Source organism: Panthera pardus, unplaced genomic scaffold (genome assembly GCF_024362965.1).
Source record: "Panthera pardus isolate Hobbes unplaced genomic scaffold, ASM2436296v1 HiC_scaffold_17, whole genome shotgun sequence".
Lineage (NCBI taxonomy): Eukaryota > Metazoa > Chordata > Mammalia > Carnivora > Felidae > Panthera > Panthera pardus.
The window spans coordinates 36472270-36492615 of record NW_026526732.1 but is presented as its reverse complement, the minus strand read 5'-3'; the positions used below and the strand labels follow the sequence as shown (position 1 = coordinate 36492615).

At 37.8% G+C, this 20346-nt stretch overlaps 1 protein-coding gene across 12 annotated transcripts in view; it reads right to left on the bottom strand.

The window, feature by feature from the left end:
• Positions 1-20346, bottom strand: part of PTPRK (protein tyrosine phosphatase receptor type K) — a 557535-nt gene that overhangs the window by 94598 nt on the left and 442591 nt on the right. For all 12 annotated transcript variants that reach the window (XM_053904511.1, XM_053904504.1, XM_053904506.1 and 9 more), the window contains exon 12: positions 2484-2757. In XM_053904511.1, coding sequence (XP_053760486.1) covers positions 2484-2757 — 274 coding nt within the window. The remainder of the gene's footprint in view (positions 1-2483; positions 2758-20346) is intronic.

Here is a 20346-nt window from a genome sequence, read left to right as displayed (position 1 = left end):
TGTTCTTTTTTTTCTTCCCTTTTGAATTTAGGTGTTAGGAGTTAGCTATTTCTTTCTTTCTTTTTTTTTTTTTTTTTAACATTTATTTGTTTTTGAGACAGAGAGAGACAGAGCATGAACGGGGGAGGGGCAGAGAGAGAGGGAGACACAGAATCGGAAGCAGGCTCCAGGCTCTGAGCCCTGAGCCCAGAGCCCGACGCGGGGCTCCAACTCACGGACCGCGAGATCGTGACCTGAGTTGAAGTCGGACTCTTAACCGACTGAGCCACCCAGGCGCCCCAGGAGTTAGCTATTTCTCATTGGGACTATTTTCCTATTCTTGCTAGACAGATGGAGTTGAGGAAGGAGAAGTTGACATGGGAAGGGACAAAAATGATTTCAGATTCTTTTTCTTTTCTTTTTGATGTTGTGTGGTGGCACTAAGCAGTGGAATACGTCTCTAGGCCCACACCACACACCTTTAGGACTTCGTTGATTCAGTTCAAATCTTTGAATATACAAGAGGTTGGAAAAGATGGTAAAGCCAGTGAACAAAACAAAGGCTATTTGTTTGAGGATGTATTTATAACTCCATCTTGAGTAGTTCTATATATTGATAAACCAAGAGTTTTCCACTTCCTCTTAAGCATTTACTACTTTTCAATTACACAGAACAAAGCACTGAGGAGGAATTAGTAGTAAAACATACAACTTTGCACTTCTATTACTTAATTGTGACGTGAGGCCTTTACAGTACGTTCCAAGAGAGATTGTTTCGCATTCCCACAAAGGCCCAAAGGGATTCTGATTTCCTAAAAGCAATCGCTGTTAATTCTATCAGGATTTCCAGCCTCTGCTGGTAGGAACCCCATTGATTTTGGAACTATTTGCCAAGGTAACCATGAGATATATTGTTGCTCTTCTGTAATTTGATTAAACCGCATGTAGATATATTAAGAATGCGGAGAGAACATTCATATCGAGGCTTTTAAAGAGTGCCAGGGAAAATCCTTTATAAGTAACAGACATTCATTAACACTCCTCTTATACCACAGTCCAAGTAATGAAAGTTAATTTAGAATCTCTCACATCTTTAAAGATGAATACCCAAATGCAGAACCGTGTTTTCTACCACTATGCTACTTTATACCCAGAATGGAATACTAGCTTCCATAGTCTTCTCGTTTTGGGGTAGTCCAATTGTACCAGTGATGTGCAATCATGTGCATGCGGGAGGTGGGCAGTCAGCCTGTCTCGAAAGACTCCCACTTATGTAGAAATAAACTAGATAGAAGATGAGAATAACATTTTCAACCAGGGGCAGCCTGTGGCTTTGGAGAACATCCTAGAAGATGCTGTGGCATTTTTCTTTGCCATATACTGGCAAAAGAATATAGGTAAGCTGAAAGATAGAGCTCTCATTCAAAAGCAGCCAGTCAGTACCCCAGGTTCTCGTGGCCCCCGCAGAAAAGCAAATACATTTTGTCTTTCAATTTAACTATTCCAAAGTATAATATGCCTGTTGCAATTGGATATCACGGATGTCACATCATCTTCCAGGTACCCACCTCAGGGACTCAATTACCCAAAGCCAGAAATTTCCTATACAGCTACAAGTACACAAAATATGTCAGTTTTCTATTGGATTTTAAATTGTAGGAGTTTTCTATTCTTGGCATTTTTTTCCCCTATCCCTTTCTAAAAAAAAAAAAAAAAAAGTTTTAGGAAAGAAAATCTTTCAAAGAGAACAGCATGAGGCGCGAAAGGCCAGGTTATTTCCCCACATATGGAACCACTGGTAGTTTCTATCTTCCTGTTGTGTTTTCCTCTTCAATATTCATTTGGGATCAGCGGCAGTGTTCAAAAACAACTGTGTCCAAAATGGGAAAAGGAGGGGCAACAGGGGAAACGGAGAACAGACTTCGCTAATGGCACAGCATCCCTCCATCTCCAGGCAGCCTCCTGTTTAGGTTGTGTCAGATATGCCACAGGCACCCTATTACTTTGTAATCAGAGGATTGTTACTTGTTATTTACTATTTGGCTTGTACCCTCTGAAAAGTTTATAAGGGTTTATTAGCCTGCTGTGGAGCACGCATTCTATTTATCCTGCAGTAAATTTAATCTTCTGAAGTGCGCCACTACTGAGCAAAGAAGACAACAATGCCCGGTATTTACTGGGCCTTCAGTCCCAGCGGCAGCACACCCAACTTCTCAAATCATTTTCCTCACAATTGTTCTTGTGGGCTTTCCTGAAGAAGGCTCACGGAGAAGCAGTTACTAGGAAACAGGAATCCAGAGCGATGGAACTGGCATGGAGCCTCAACCCTACAGTAGGCCCGGAACTGTGCGCCCTGTTGGGAACAGAAACAACACCCCCCCTACACACTGTTTCCCCCCACTTTTTTTTTATTTTCTTCCTGACACATGCTACTGAGTATTTATAAAATTCAACTGCAGCTCTTCCTCAGGGCAGTGAAAAAGCAAATTTGGGGGGAGGCTCACCTTCTCCACACTGCTCATTGCCTGGAAGTAGATGTTGTATCCTTTGCGTGGAGCCAAAGGAGGGTTCCAAAAGCCCTGATAGGTCCTGTTGTCGCCCACTGTGAATGGGGCAGGTTCAGGAAGATTCCCTGGGGGTAGTTCCGCAGCGAAGTAGTATGGAGAACCCCCACTCAGGGCATTTTGGTATGTAACGGGAACCTGGTAGCATTCCATGGCTCCAGCTTCTCTCTTGGTTCGGTGTGGGTGCAACTCCTCCACAACAATCTGATAGGCACTTTTTGGAAAAAGAAGAAAAAAAAAGCACACATTTAGAGATTCTGGATACTAAGATTTCTGGGGGGAAATGAGGTATTTAATATTAACATGCAACATTTAAAAGTTTGAAAGTCAGTCTTAACCCACAGCATTCTTTCTTTCCCTCCCACCCAGCTATTTTGCCATAATATAGAATTTCATGTGGATTCTCCCTTCCCCCAAACCCAACATGGTTACTAAGGAACTGGAAAAAAGTAAGAAGAATCACCGTAGAATGCTATGCATTTTTTTTTTAATGTTGAGAAATGAGTCACCTTAATAAGAAACCTGACATTAGCAAGAGACACATAATAGATTAAGTTCTTTGTCTGATATTTTTAAATGTTTAAAGTTAACATTTTATTTGAAATGATAGAGTAGAAGGCCCTGCTCCAGGGCCCAACAGAACGGGGCCTCAGGGTGGGGCCCAAAGCGGCAGTTTGTGGGGCTGTCATCACATTAGAGACAGAGTGTGCTGACAGGCTTCTCCACATCCTGACCTTGCCATGGCATCAACATGGGCTCAGAGCTACGCAGATCTAAAGCACAAGTGACATGCTGCAAAACGGGCACAGATGGACAGAAATCTGTCCTCCTCACCGAAATAGACAGCTTCCTTCTTCCGGAGCTGTTAATAATAAAATCTTACAAATTGTAGAAACAGATGGCATTTGCCCTATTAAAGCTTGAACTAAACCTTCTAATACCTTCCTTCAAAGTCTTAAAACTTTCCTACGATAGTTGTTATCTTACAGAGGAAAGAAAAAATAATGCAACTTTAAAATAAAGGTCTGCTTAATCACTAATATTTTTTTATCAATTACAAGTGAAATATTAATATTTTTTCCTTTTAAAATTTAAAATTTGTTTTTTTAATTTTAAAAGAAATGTTAATGTTTATTTATTTTTTTTTGAGAGAGAGAGAGAGAGAGAGAGAGAGAGAGCAGGATAGAGAGAGGGGGACAGAGGATCCAAAGCAGGTTGTGTGCTGTCAGTACAGAGCCCAAAGCAGAGCTCAAACTCTTGAACCACGAGATCACGACCTGAGCCGAAGTCGGACGCTTAAGCAACTGAGCCACTCAGGTGCCCCAATATTTTTTCTTTGTAGGATATTCTTCAGGAAAACTTTTTTTTTTAAGGTAACATACACCTGAGAAAGTTGACATTATTAATATATTTGATATGTTTTGAATGAATTTAAAATTCCCCAAAATTATGAAAAATGCATTATGGTAGGTTATAAAAATTGAATATAAATAAGCTGTCTGTAGAGCTGTTTGAATCTTGAATCTCTAGGGCAAATATGCTCCTTCTATATAGGGATGACAGTCACTGAATGACTCTCCAGCAAGAATAGAATATTTTCTTTAATGAACTTCCATAAAAAGAAAGAGGTGCCTGGGGGGCTAAGTTGGTTAAGCGTCGGACTCTTGATTTCAGCTCATATGATTTCACGGTTTGTGAGCTCAAGCCCCGTGTCAGGCTTTGAGCTGACAGCATGGAGCCTGCTTGGGATTCTCCCTCTCTGCCCCTTCCTTGCTCGCACTCTCTCCTTTCTCAAAAAAGAAAAAAAAAAGAAAGAGGAGGGAAAGACACAGAGAGAGTAGAGAGACAGGCAGACATACCAAGAGAGAGACAGAGAGAGAAAAAATGAATTTGCATCTATCATAATGAAAAATTAAATTTTATATCAGTTTAGATTTAGTATAAAATTCTAACTTAATATAAGCTCTGTTATACCTACAAACAGAAAACCTTCATAGAATAAAAGAAAGCTTTATAAAAGTTTTCTTTTCTTCTTAATATTTAAATTCCCATTTTCCATTAAAATATTGCTAGGAACTTGGTTTGGTATTTATCTCTTTTCCTTTAAAAATAGGACAGAAAGTATAGTAATGTCAGAAATCTAGATTTGGGCAGGCAACTAAGACAGAAATCTATGTTATTTGAAATTACATGTAGTCCATCATTCTCTATACTTCTGCCAGTTTGGGTCTCTAAGCTCCTAGGAATGCTATTAACAGGATACATGCTCTCTGAGGGGTCCATGGAGCAGTCACTCGTCAGTTTTAAAATACAGGAAGTACATAAGCATAGCCCTTGGAGAGAAAAATGAATCATAGCTGACCTATGCTAAGAAAGCCTAATCATTTTTTTCCATTTATTTTCAATTTGGAATCCATATTTGTATGCATTATACGTTGTGTATACATTTATGTATCCTGTGGATACATACTTTTAGGTAGATAAATTTACACACGCACACTCCCCAAACAAGTCTAATCTCATATTCTTGCCCTAGTGGGCAATAATGATAATTACCCATCTTCATTAATTATTTAACCTAATCCTTAAAAATGAACTCCTTGTTTATTATCCCTTTTCTCTACAAAAATCCAGAAAATCTAGTAAACAGTCTTAACTAATTCTGTTAGACCGACATAGGTTGTACATTCCAAATTAAGGAATTTCGTGCAAGAGGGCTTGTCTCTCCACATCTATTAGGAGCAAAGCAAACTAACGATGCTGGAGAGGATTAAAAGAAGAAAAGGTGCATTCTGGTCTTGGGGAAAGATCTCATTGAACTTGAGATGAAATCCCAAACTAAATATTACAAAGCTCATTTTTAAAAGAAATCATCTTCCCTTCATTGATCAATTTGTGTGAGCAGGCAAGAAGCAGGCACTTCTACCTTTTAACAATCTGGTTTTTTTTCTCCCCTGCTATTTCTTATTTATCAATACGAATTAATTAAAGGAAGGAAAATAAAGAACGAGAAATCAAATTAGAAGTGATTTAGCTGATTACATGAAATGGGCCCAGGCTTTTCCATCCTTGTGGATGCCTAATTACCTAATGGTACTTAACTCTAGCTGGAACTAAATATTATTTGAGCTTAGTACTCTAGCAATTTAAAATATTCCAAAGCCACCTAAATAGTTTTATTCACTCTGCCCATATTTCGTATTTCCCCCATTCCTTTTAATTGAAGTTTTAAAAAAATTGAAGTTTTAAAATATGTCTATAATTAAGATAAAATCAATATAGTGGCATTATGAATCTTCACTTGATGCTGAAAATATGATTTCCTTATGTTAAACAACTAAAAATGATTTCACTTCACTATAATTTAATTTGATTAGAATTGGTATGTAGTCAATTTTAGTTTTGAAGGAGGCCAAATGATGACTTTTCATCATACAATTTTCCTTCAGTTACAAGACAAAAAATAGACAAGAGGATTTTGCCATTAGCTCAAAAAGTGATTATACGATATATATGGTAGATGGTCTTCCTGGTTTAACACTTAAAATTGTTGAAGCCGAACCCCAAATTACATATAACAGCCTGCCATGTTTTTGTTTTTAACCCATTAGTAAGAAAAACTGCTGAGAATCTGGTTTTAGTTTTAGATCGTATAACTTCTTGGTGAGAGCAAAGAGCAAATTATACAATTGTACACACTTCTCATTTTGTATCTGAAATGTCTCCTTAAAGCTTCAGGAGAAATTTCCTCACTCCAGTGTGGTGCTATTTCTCCTATGAACAAACTTCCAAAGATCTCATGGCCACCACTGCTCATATCGTCCTAATGGAAATATTTTGATGATCCACAGAGTAAAGGTTTAAATACCGTTTTGGTGACCATGATATTTCCTGTGCTTCATCTCTTACCTCCTTAAACATACAAGTCAGGTCCCTCGTGACTTCCCTATTTCTGTAAGAGGAACTATCAGTTTCTGAATCAACAAAGCTCTAAATCCTGGCATTAACTTTAATAAGTTCTATTTTTAACTATGTTCTACCTCCCTTGTAACATTTCTTTTCATTCCCACTGTTTCCATCAATAGGGGAGTATTTACAACATTATATTCACATTACTGGCTTAGTTTACTTCCTTCCATTATTTTCTTCATGTATTCCAGGCACCCATCCATACACCCACCCATCCACCCATCCACCCATCCACCCACCCATCACTCCATCCACTCAGTCTATTATTTTTTGAGTATTCTCTACATACCATGAACTGTTCATGAAGAATGCAAAAGAGAACCATTTTTCAAACTTCTGATACTTTCCTAAAACACTACTTTAGGCATTGACTACTCTTCTCTAACATTCCACTTTGTCGAAACTATGTGAAGCTCTCCCATTGTCAAAATCTATTCTACTGGGGTTAATATCTTACCACATCGATTACCTTATATCTCCACTCTTGCTCTCACTACTTCCTGATACTCATTCTCCATTTCAAACTTGAATGACCACTGTTACCAAACATACCATACATACTGTCAAAGAGCTTCCGCCTTTTTCCTTTTCTAACTTTTCTACTTCTGCTATAAAGCCTTCTCTGACTAGTTCACTTCTTAGCGTTACTCTGTCTTCTAAAGGCAATGGAGGGAACTCTGGTGGTAACTGAGGGTTGAAGTGGGGGGTTAGACATTAGGGTCAAGTGGGATGCTTTTGCAGTTTAGTCCTCAATCCACCCACAGATCACAATGACACAAATTCGTTGAGAAAAACCATCAGGGGTATCTCTCAAGAATTCTGGGTTTGAAAAAAGGCCCCAGACCACTGTCTCATAATATTTATTACTTATATTTATTTACAAGGTTAGTGTTTATCACTAACCCACTACATTAAAAATATTATCTGGTATTTAGCTACACATAATGGGAATTGTATTTTTAACTATTGTGTCCATCCATTCACTCATCAAATATGTACTGAGTGCCTATTATATGTCATGCACTATTTTAAGTGCTGAGGTTACAATGAGCACAGTAGTAAAAGTCCCTGCTGTCATGAAGCTCACATTCTAGTGCAAAATGCAAATTAACAAATTAAAAAACAAACACACGATATGTCAAGATGAGGTAAGAGCTCTAAAGAAAAATAAAGCAGGATAAGGGAAATGAGGAATCATAGGATTGAAGAGTTCTATTTTATATGTGGTTGTCTAGAGAGACTTCTGTGACAAAGTGCCCTTTAGGGAGAAGCCTGAAGGGGAAGATTCAGTTATGTGGCTGCTTTGATCAGTTACCTCCTCCTGCAAAATAAATTCCCCTAGAATTGTGGCTCAAAACAATAAGCATTTCATATTATGCAGTTTCTGTGAGCCAGAAATTTGGGAGTGGCTTAACCAAAGAGTTCTGGCTCTGGGTGTCTTGTAAGATCACAATCAAGTTATTAGCTGGGGCAGCAGTACTTAAAGGCTGGAGAGAAGATTTCACAGAAAGGGCATACCTCCTTTCATTTTCAGATAGAAAAAAATCTACCTCCTAGGATTCTGTGGAATAAATTAAAATGACATCTATTTGATTTTACTTGGGTCCTATAGCTTGTATAAAGGGTAAAGAGATGGCAAAATAGGGCAAAAAGAGGAATTACATCTTTGCTTAAATTTCAAAGCATTTTTACTGGAGTTCAAGTAATGTCTATGTCATGGCAGCAGTTAGAAATATCAGGTGCAACTATATAATCTCTTTAAATTGTTGAGATGAAATAGAATATTCTGCAAATTAGGATAGTAGTCCTAATGTTTCAAGTTGTATATAAGTGAACAATTGACCTGGGGAGTAACTGTAATACACAATGTTTGCAATCCAACCCATACAGATTTAGTACACATATAAATGTTAATGTTAATCTGTATTTCTGTTAAGCTATCACGGAACATCAGACAATGTCTTTTCCTAATATAACTGTGGAAAATATAGTGGATTTTTTTCAGCTATTATTTAAATTCCAGTTAACATACAATGTCATACTAATTTCATGTGTACAATATAGTGATTCAACAATTCCATATAATACCCGGTGCTCATCACAAATACACTCTTTAATCCCCACACTTATTTCACCCACCCCCTTAGCCACTCCCCTCTGGTAACCATTAGTTGGTTTTCCATAGTTAAATTCTGTTTCTTAGTTTCTCTCTCTCTTTCCTTTGCTCATTTGTTTTGGAAATCATATGGTATTTGTCTTTCTCTGACTGGCTTACTTTGCTTAGCATAATACTCTAACTCCATCCATGTTGTTGCAAATGACAAGATTTCATCCTTTTTATGGCAGAGTAATATTCCATTGTGTTTGTATGTGTATATATAAATATATATACCACATCTTATTTATTTATTTATTTATTTATTTATTTTTAAATTTACATCCAAATCAGTTAGCATATAGTGCAACAATGATTTCAGGAGTAGATTCCTTAATGCCCCTTACCCATTTAGCCCATCCCCTCTCCCACAACACCTCCAGTAACCCTCTGTTTGTTCTCCATACTTAAGAGTCTCTTATGTTCTGTCCCCCTCCCTGTTTTTATATTATTTTTGCTTCCCTTCCCTTATGTTCATCTGTTCTGTGTCTTAAGGTCCTCATATGAGTGAAGTCATATGATATGTGTCTTTCTCTGACTAATTTCGCCTAGCATAATATCCTCTAGTTCCATCCACATAGTTGCAAATGGCAAGATTTCATTTGTTTTGATTGCCGAGTAATACTCCATTGTATATATACACCACATCTTCTTTATCCATTCATCCATCGATGGACATTTGGGATCTTTCCATACTCAGGCTATTGCTGATAGTGCTGCTATAAACATTGGGGTGCATGTGCCCCTTTGAAACGTCATATCTGTATCCCTTGGATAAATACCTAGTAGTGCAATTGCTGGGTCGCAGGGTAGTTCTATTTTTAATATTTTGAGGAACCTCCATACTGTTTACCAGAGTGGCTGAACCAGTTTGCATTCCCACCAGCAATGCAAAAGAGATCCTTTTTCTCCGCAGCCTCACTAATATCTGTTGTCACCTGAGTTGTTAGTGTTAGCCATTCCGACAGGTGTGAGGTGATATCTCATTGTGGTTTTGATTTGTATTTCACTGATAATGAGTGATGTGGAAATTTTTTCATGTGGTAGTTGGCCATCTGGATATCTTCCTTGGCGAAGTGTCTATTCATATCTTTTGCCCATTTCTTCACTAGATCGTTTGGTTTTTGGGTGTTGGGTTTGATAAGTTCTTTATAGATTTTGGATAGTAACCCTTTATCCGATATGTTGTTTGCAAATATCTTCTCCCATTCTGTTGGTGGCCTTTTAGTTTTGCTGATTGTTTTGTTTGCTGTGCAGAAGATTTTTATTTTGATGAGGTCCCAATAGTTCGTTTTTGTTTTTGTTTCCCTTGCCTCTGGAGAAGTGGTAAGAAGTCGTTGTGGCCAAGATCAAAGAGGTTTTTGCCCGCTTTCTCCTTGAGAATTTTGATGGCTTCCTGCCTTACATTTAGGTCTTTCATCCATTTTGAGTTTATTTTTGTGTGTGGTGTAAGAAAGTGGTCCAGGTTTATTCTGTCCAGTTTTCTCAGAACCACGTGCTAAAGAGACTATCCTTATTCCATTGGATATTCTTTCCTGCTTTGCCTAAGATTAGTTGGCCAACATTTGTGGGTCCATTTCTGGGTTCTCTATTCTGTTCTATTTATCTGAGTGTCTGTTCTTGTGCCAGTACCATACTGTCTTGATGATTACAGCTTTGTAGTACAGCTTGAAGTCCGGGACTGTGATGCCTCCTGCTTTGGTTTTCTTTTTCCAGATTGCTTTGGCTATTCGGGGCCTTTACTGGTTCCATACAAATGTTAGGATTGTTTGGTCTAGGTCTGTGAAGAATGCTGCTATTATTTTAATAGGGATTGCATTGAACATGTAGACTGCTTTGGACAGTATCGACATTTAAACAGTATTTATTCTTCCTACCCAGGTGCATGGAATATTTTTCCATTTTTTTATGTCTTCAATTTCTTTCATAAGCTTTCTATAGTTTTCAGTGTATAGATTTTTTACCTCTTTGGTTGATTTATTCCTAGGTATTTTATGAGTTTTGATGCAATTGTAAATGGGAATAATTCCATGATTTCTCTTTCTGTTGTTTCATTGTTGGTGTATAGGAATGCAACCAATTTGTGAGCATTGATTTTATATCTTGCAACTTTGCTGAATTGATGAATCAGTTCTAGCAGTTTTTTGGTGGAATCTTTTGGGTTTTCCATATAGAGTATCATGTCATCTGAGAAGAGTGAAAGTTGACCTCCTCCTGGCCGGTTTGAATGCCTTTTATTTCTTTGTGTTGTCTGATCGCAAAGGCTAAGACTTCCAATACTACATTGAATAACAGTGGTGAGAGTGGACACCCCTGTCTTGTTCCTGACCTTAGAGGGAAAGCTCTCAGTTTTTCCCCATTGAGGATGATATTAGTGTTGGGTCTTTAATATATGGCTTTTATGATCTTGAGGTATGATCTTTCTATCCCTACTTTCTTGAGGGTTTTTATCAAGAAAGGATGCTGTATGTTGTCAAATGCTTTCTCTGCATCTATTGAGAGGATCATATGGTTCTTGTCCTTACTTTTATTGATGTGATGAATCACATTGATTGTTTTGCAGATATTGAACCAGTCCTGCATCCCAGGTATAAATCCCAATTGGCGTGGTGAATAATTTTTTTAATGTATTGCTGGATCCGGTAGGCTAATATCTTGTTGAGGATTTTTGCATTCATGTTCATCAGGGAAATTGGTCTATAGTTCTCCTTTTTAATGGGGTCTCTGTCTGATTTTGGAATCAAGGTAATTCTGGCTTCACAGAAAGAGTTTGGAAGTTTTCCTTCCATTTCTAGTTTTTGGAACACCTTCAAGAGAATAGGTGTTAACTCTTCCTTAAATGTTTGACAGAATTCCCCTGGAAAGCCATCTGGCCCTGGACTCTTGTTTTTTGGGGATTTTTGATTACTAATTTGATTTCTTTATGGTTATCGTTCTGTTTAAATTTTCTATTTCTTCCTGTTTCAGTTTTGGTAGTGCATACGTTTCTAGGAATTTGTCCATTTCTTCCAGATTGCCCATTTTATTGCTGTATAATTGCTCATAATATTCTTATTATTGTTTTTAAATATTCTTATTATTGTTTTTATTTCTGTTGTGTTGGTTGTGATCTCTCCTCTTTCATTATTGATTTTATTTATTTGGGTCCTTTCCTTTTTCTTTTTAAACAAACTGGCCAGTGGTTTATCAATTTTGTTAACTCTTTCAAAGAACCAGCTTCTCGTTTCATTGGTCTGTTCTACTGTTTTTTTGGTTTCGATAGCATTAATTTTGGCTCTAATATTTATTATTTCCTGTCTTCCACTGGTCTTGGGCTTTATTTGCTGTCCTTTTTCCAGCTCCTTAAGGTGTAAAGTTAGGTTGTGTATCTGAGATCTTTCTTCCGTCTTTAGGAAGGCCTGGATTGCTATATACTTTCCTCTTATGACCGCCTTTGCTGCGTCCCAGAGGTTTTAGGTTGTGGTGTTATCAGTTTCATTGGCTTCCGTGTTCTTTTTAATTTCTTCTTTAACTTCTTGGTTAGCCCATTCATTCTTTAGTAGGATGTTCTGTAGTCTCCAAGTATTTGTTACCTTTCTAAATTTTTTTTGTGGTTGATTTCGAGTTTCATAGCATTATGGTCTGAAAAGATGCACGGTATGATCTTGATCTTTTTGTACTTGTTGAGGATGATTTGTGTCCCAGTATGTGGTCTATTCTGGAGAACGTTCCATGTGCACTGGAGAAGAATGTATATTCTGCTGCTTTAGGATGAAATGTTGTGAACATATCTGTTAAGTCCATCTTGTCCAGTGTGTCATTCCAAGCCATTGTTTCCTTGTTGATTTTTTGATTAGATGATCTGTCCATTGCTGTCAGTGGGGTGTTGAAGTCTCCTACTATTATGGTATTACTATTGATGAGTTTCTTTAAGTTTGTGATTAATTGATTTTTATATTTGGGTTCTTCCACATTTGGTGCATAACTGTTTACAATTGTTAGGTCTTCTTGGTCTATAGACACCTTGATTATGATATAATGCCCTTCTGCATCCCTTGATACAGTGTTTAGTTTAAACTCTAGATTGTCTGATATAAGTATGGCTACTTTGGCTTTCTTTGTTGACCATTACCATGATAGATGGTTCTTCATCCCCTTACGTTCAATCTGAAGGTGCCTTTAGATCTAAAGTGGGTCTCTTATAAATAGCATATAGATAGATCTTGTTTTCTTATTCATTCTGTTACACTATGTTTTTTGATAGGAGCATTTAGTCCATTGACGTTTAGAGTGAGTACTGAAACATATGAATTTATTGCCATTATGTTGCTTGTAGAGTTGGATTTTCTGGTGTTGCTCTCTGGTCCTTTCTAGTGTTTGCTGCTTTTGGTATTAATTAATTAATTAATTAATTTTCATCTTTTCTCCCCTCAGAGACTCCCCCTTAAAATTTCTTGCAGTTCTGGTTTAGTGGTCACAAACTCTAATTTTTGTTTGTCTGGGAAACTTTTTATCTCTCCTTCTGTTTTGAATGGCAGCCTTGCTGGATAAAGAATTCTTGGCTGCATATTTTTCTGATTCAGCACATTGAATATATCCTGCCACTCTTTTCTGGTCTGCCAGGTTTCTGTGGATAGGTCTGCTGCAAACCTGATCTGTCTTCCCTTGTAGGTTAAGGACTTTTTTCCCCTTGCTGCTTTCATGATTCTTTCTTTGCCTGAGTATTTTGTGAATTTGACTATGCTATGCCTTGTTGATGGTCAGTTTTTGTTGAATCTAATGGGAGTCCTCTGTGCGTCCTGGATTTTGATGTCTGTGTCTTTCCCAGGTTAGGAAAGTTTTCCACTATGATTTGCTCACATAACCCTTCTACCCCTATTTCTCTCTCTTCCTCTTCTGGGACCTCTATGATTCTGATGTTGTTCCTTTTTAATGAGTCACCGGCTTCTCTATGTCTTAAATTGTGCTCTTTTGCCTTAGTCTCCCACTTTTCTTCTGCTTCATTATTCTCCATAAGTTTGTCCTCTATATCACTGATTCTCTGTTCTGCCTCATTCATCCTTGCTGCCCTGACATCCATTTGAGATTGCAGCTCAGTTATAGGATCTTTTATTTCATTCTGACTAGCTTTTACTTCTTTTATCTCCACAGAAAGGGATTCTAATCTATTTCAACTCCAGCTAGTATTCTTATTATCGTGATTCTAAATTCTGGTTCAGATATCTTACTTGTAACTGTGTTGGTTAAATCCCTGGCTGTCGTTTCCTCCTGTTCTTTCTTTTGGAGTGAATTCATTCATTTTGTCATTTTGAAGGGAGAAAAGGAATTAATGAGGTAAAAAATTAAAATAAAAAAAATTAAAATGAAAAAATTAAAAACAAAACACACATACAAAAAAAAAATCAAGTAAATGATGCTAGATCCTAGGTGTGTTTTGGTCTGTGTGTTGAAAGGGGCTCGATAGAGAAAAAGGGGAAAGAAAAAAAAAAGGAAATCATTTGAAAATTTGAAAAAATAGATACACTTAAGTAGAATAAAATGAAATGATGGAAGTAAAATAGAATTTGAAAAAATTTACACAAAAGTAAAAAAAAGTAGAAAAAATTAGAGAAATGTTTTTAATAAAAGAGAAGAAATGGAAAAAGGAAAAAGAAAAAAAAAAGAAAATTGAATAGATCGACTGGTGAACAGACTGAAATATGACTGAAATTACTTTGCTTTCTCCCTGAATTCAAACTATGAAGTGCTTTATAGTCCATAAACTAAGCAGGTGGAGAGATTCATGTTCCTGAAGAGTGAGATTGGCCCAGTTGAGCGGGGCTTAGAGTAATGGCTCCGTTCTCCACTGGATGGTGCTGCTTAGCATACTGGGGTAGATTGTTGTGGCGCTTGTAGGTGCCAATGCACATGCACGGGAGTGGTGATAATGGCGTCACCCAGCTACCCAGTCTCTAGTATAGGAACTTTGTTCTCCCCAATCAGCAATTGCACACCTGTCCTTTGTCTTTGGCTTCTGTCCACTCCCCACTTTTACACAGTCCATGACCAAGCCCCAGGCTGTAACTCCCTCCTGAGTTTTATGTCAGATGTGGCTGTTTTACCCGACCCCTTATTTCTGAGGAACTGAGGCTTTGACCCATTTTGCCCCTCTGTGGGAGGGTCTCACCAAGCAATGGCTGGGTGCCAGCTGGACCCAGGAATGTTTACGGGACAGTGCTGCTGCCGATGCCCAGAGACTGCATCTGAGTGTCAGCCCATCCCAGAAAAAGTTCATGAGATCATGTAGCAGCAGCCTTTCAGAGGTTATGGAAAATCACAACACACATCTGGCACAGGCTTCACCCCCAGCGGCCTTGTTTTAGCACCAGTGAATGTGCTTGTTCTCCCGGGTCCACTGGGGCCTTTGCCTTTGGGGGAGCCACACAGCCTCTACCAGGTGTCCTCCCAGCAGGGGAACCGCCTCTCCCATGTGGCCCAAAGATGCGCAGACTTCACTCTGCTCCTGGAGATTTGCCCTTTTCACCAGAGCACTGCCAGGTATTGAGCTGCGGAGTTTCAGACTCTGCACTCCCGCTGTTTATAGAGTCTAAATGGAATTTAAACCCTGTCCTTTCTCTTTTCTCCCTTTTTAATTTAGTCCCTGTGGCTGTTTCCACTTTCTCTCCAGCTGCTATGTGGGGGGGGGGGGGGGGGAGGGTGTTCTTTTCCCGTATTCTCCCTCCAACCCTCCACCCTGTCTCCATCCTCTCTCCCCATGCAAAAATGGCACCCTCACCTCCATGGCTTCTCTCTCTCCCAGTTCAACTCTCTGCACCATGTACCTGCAGAATTCTGTGGTTCATGTAGTGAAGATTGTTGTGTTAATTCTCAGATCAGTTTTCCAGGTGTGCAGGATGGTTTAGTGTTGATCTGGCTGTATTTCATGGACGTGAGACACAAAAAAACTTCCATGCTGTTCCGCCATCTTGGCTCCTCCCTACCACATCTTTTTTTAATACCACATTTTCTTTATCCATTTATCAGTCAATGGACACTTGGGCAATTTCCATAGTTTGGCTACTACAGACAATGCTGCTATAAACATTGGCTGCATGTATTCTTTTGAGTTAGTATTTCTGTATTTTTTGGGTAAATACTACTATTGCAATTGCTGAATCATAGGGTAATTCCATTTTTACCTTTCTGAGGACCTCCATACTGTTTTGCAGAGTGGATGCAACAAAATGGTGATTTTGACTATATTTCATGACTATCTTCTAATTACCTAATTAAGAATACATTGTAGTTAATGTTTTTAAAATGAAAAATTAGGTTTGGGGAGACTGGGTGGCTCAGTCAGTTAAACATCAGACTCTTGATTTTGGCTCAGGTAGAGATCTCAGGGTCATGAGATTGAGCCTTGAGTCGGGCTCAACGCTGGGTGTAGAACCTGCTTAAGATTCTCTATCCCTCTGCCCTTCCCCTGTTGTGTGCACACGCATGCACACATATACTCTCTTTCTCAAGAAACAATAAATTAAAATGAAAAATTAGGTTTTACCTACAAAATAAATATTTAGTTACCCTAGAATAGGTAGATTCCTACCAGCTTAAAATAGCTTATATTTGGAAAATGCTGCATTTAATTACACATTCATTTATTACATCTTACAATAAGCCGAGTTCATCACTGAAGAACTCTTCCCTGTGTTTTTGTAATATGTTGCTGCAATGTTCATTATTTGAAAACACAGCTACATTGGGTCAATCTTTTAATAAGTGGGACATTCTATGCATTATAATTTATAATTATATCATTCAGGCTACAATTTGAATCCATTCATCAAGAATAGAAAATGTTTTAGAAAAAAAAGAGAAAACAAATTATGCATTCTAGGGAGTTGGTTCCAAATGTGGGTAATATTTATTCTGCCAATCATACTAATGATTGTCAAGTGATGCCAGTTTTAGGGATAGATCTTAAAAAGTCGATAAGGAGATTCAAAGGTGTAGGTAAGTCAGATGGCAACTTTCAGACTTTAGAATAATTATATATTCAGAAATAATTTTGTCAAAAAACCATCAGAATTGCACTGCACATGTTGACATTAGTGTATAGACACAGTCTTAAGGATAACAGAAGAACAAAGTGGTTGGTGATACTGAGTGCTGCATTATTTAGAACAGGATTTTTCACTGGGGTGGACATTATTTGTTCTGTATATCTCAACTTTAGAAAGAAATGCAAAAATTATATAACAAATATTGTAATTTTTCTTTGTGTGTGTATGTGACAGAGAGAGAGAGAGAGAGAGAGAGAGAGAGAGAGAGAGAGAGAGAGAATCGTAAAATCGTAAGCCATCTCCATGCCCAGCGTGGAGCCTGATACAAGGCTCGGTCTCATGTCCCTGAGATCATGACCTGAGCCAAAGTCAAGTGTTGGGTACTGAACCAACTGAGTCACCCAGGCACCCCTTTAATTTCTAATACACAAAAGAACTCATTCCAAAGAGAGAGCATGCCTTCTTTTTCATTTGGGGTAGCAATCAAATACAACAAATGAAAACATTTGTTATTACTTAATATTACCTCAAAAAATACCTTGAATTCTTGGATGACTTTTTGCTCTGCTACCACTTGTAAAATAAAAACTACTCTCATCTCTCACCCAGTCTCCATTCCTTTCTCTGCTCATCAAAGCTTTATATCTCCTATGTGTGTAAAACTGTGTGTAAGTATCACATACATTTCCATCACTTCTATCTTAATTAATGTGGTCCAATAGCACTTCCCACTGGGACCCTTTTGCTTTCAGTCTGGTCTATTCCCAGTCCATTCCCTATGTTTCTACCAGAGTGATCTTTCCAAGAACATAACATTGCTCATCACAATTTGTGCTTACAGTCCTTCTGTGGCCACCTTCAGTTTTTGGACTGGCACTAAACAGCTTCTCCCTCTGGCCCCTGCTTATTTCTCCAACCTCTCTTTTCCCACACACCCTTCCCTCTCAAGGATCTGAGCTACTTGCAGTTCTGGAATGCACCACATTATATCACATATCCAATCATTTGCTTTGTAAATTTTCAAGAAGACCATTGGCCCTTCTCTTCTCAGCAACCTCTCCCCTCTTGTCAAAAGTGACCCTTGGCTGAGCCCATTCTTCAAAACTCTGCTCCAGTACCACCTTTTCTAACTGCTGTCATTTCACTTATCATATTGTGTTGTCATCATTCATTGCTTTATGAGTCTGTCATCCCCCGTGGAGGACACACACTAAATTGCCTTAGGTGGATTTCTATTCCAATTATCCATCAGCCGCTGGTGCATATTGAATGTTATTGGAATCAATAAATTTATAAAAACCATTTGTAACGTTAGCTTTCTTGATAACACTAAACTAAACTACATGTACAAACTCTATATAACAAGGTGCTATGATAGAGGCTTTAGGAATTGGAGTCTGTTTGACATTACGAAGACCAGAGCAGAACAACTCAGATATTTCCACTGGAGTTGGGGCAACTGGATGGGAAAATGCAGTCTGGCACAGGCTAGTAATATGGTAAAGTAGGGAAAGATAGAACCTAGTGTTTAGGGGCTGATTTATGAGAAAAAACTAATGGACGGATGCTCTTGGGAGGTTTAGCTAGGTGGTAAATAGGTCTGGCTTTTATTAGGAGGGGAGAAGATGGCCATATACAGAGTGTAATGGCAACAAGCATTAGCATATAAGGAATTCTAATAGCCTGACATAAATAAAGAATCTGGCAGAAGAGTCAAATACTTTAAAGAATCCAATCAAAGACTTGACGTCCTAGACATAAAAACAGTGCTATGAAAATTGATTACATCAATTTGGGTCCTCATTTTCAAAGACATTAAAGCACTGGGCAAGATATACCTTGAGATAAGGTTCCAGTTACTGGTAGCAATATCAAAGGTAAGAATGTGGTCAGAGGAAAGAAGACAGAATCATCTCCTGGGAAGATTCAAAAAGCAAAGGAACCAGGGTTCTTCTGAGGCCAAATTGCAGACTAGCCAGTCTGGTCCTGCCACCTGATCCCCACCTATCGGTGTTCCCAGATAGCTGGACAAGTCATTAAAAAAAAAAAAAACATGGACACAGTGGGGTCAGAATATTAGTGGGGAAACAGATTTTTTTTTCCTGCCAGTAACATTCTTTTAATATAGTTGTTATTTGTTTATATATCATTTAATTATTTCTTCTTATAGTATTCTTATTGTAAATTATTTTTTTTGAGTATTAATCTCCTATACTGTAAAAGTTGTAGTTTTCAGCCACTGGGCTCAATTCCAGAAAAGGAGAAATGGCTTCCCAACAAACACAAAGAGGTACATTTCTGTGTCAGAGAAAGAGGATACAGGATTATCGAAGATGATTTTGCATAAACCCTAGTTTAGACTACATGAATTTTTGTAAATTAGAAATTTTGTAATAATGTAAATAAAGTAAAAGAAATGTTTTTGCTTTCCAAGCATGTTTTTTATAACATACTTACAAATTCAACAAAATTCCTTAACACCAATTATGAACAAAGGATTTACAAGGCTGCAGACTCCTTTGATTGTTTATGATGAAACTGGGCACAGGCTGTGTGTTCTGTTGGGACCATTGTGTCTTTGATTTACAAATAATGTTTGGCACAGTGCCAGGCACATAATACATGGTCAGTTAATGTTTGTGTAATAAATTGATTAAATGAAGAGAGAGCTAATGAAAGTTACATTATGTAGCCTGGTGAGGCAATAATAATTACACACGGTGTGTGCAACTTACATTAAGTAAGGCTGAATTCACTCAAATATCTAACTCTTCAAAGATAAATGCAAGTACCCGGTAGCTCATTTAAACAACAGTAACAGAACTGAACACCTAGAAAGTAAATTTTATCACAGGTAGGGACATGTGAATGACCCTGATTACTTGTCAATAGAAAAAGATGTTGAATGCAGGCATTTTCTCTTTCTCTTCTGGATCAGCAATCAAACTCATTCACAGATCATTGATTCATGAATAGCACTATATACGTACTTTACATTTTCAAGTAGCCCGTGTTTCTCAAGTGTTTACATGACAAGTGTATTCAGTCATCTCTCCTATTCTCAGGCATGGTTTTCTCATGATTTTTAGCAAGACAAAAAAACGGAGTTTTCCTATGGACTCAATTTCTTTTATTACTTTTTTAAATTAAAAAGTCTTCCTTTCCATTGATACAGATTTGTCTGAATGGTTCATATGTGCTCAGAAGGTGAAATGTGTTTATTTTATACATGGAGCAAAGATTAACTTTATTTTCTTAATGAACATGTAAGCGACTTGAGATGAACCAATTATGACATATCTGCACTGATTTCTGTGCCTTGACTTATTTCTCAATAGAAGCATAAAAATAAAAGTATCCACAAAATCTACAAGTTTCCCATGGAAACTTGCTTAACTTTTGGTCACTTATCTAATTACAAATGTGAAGAATTAAAATCATTGGAATAATCCGAATCCCTGAAAAAAACATGGCTCATAGCTTTCTGCAAGATGAGAGTAATATGGGAGATTTTAATGGTGGATAGATCAAGGAAATGGCAAATCGAATTTTAATATTTACTACGGAATTCCTGATAAGCAACAATTCCTGATAAGCTGCATTCATTAAAACTAATCTCCTTTTATTTCCTCAAAGCTTCCTATTTTTCAATCACTCA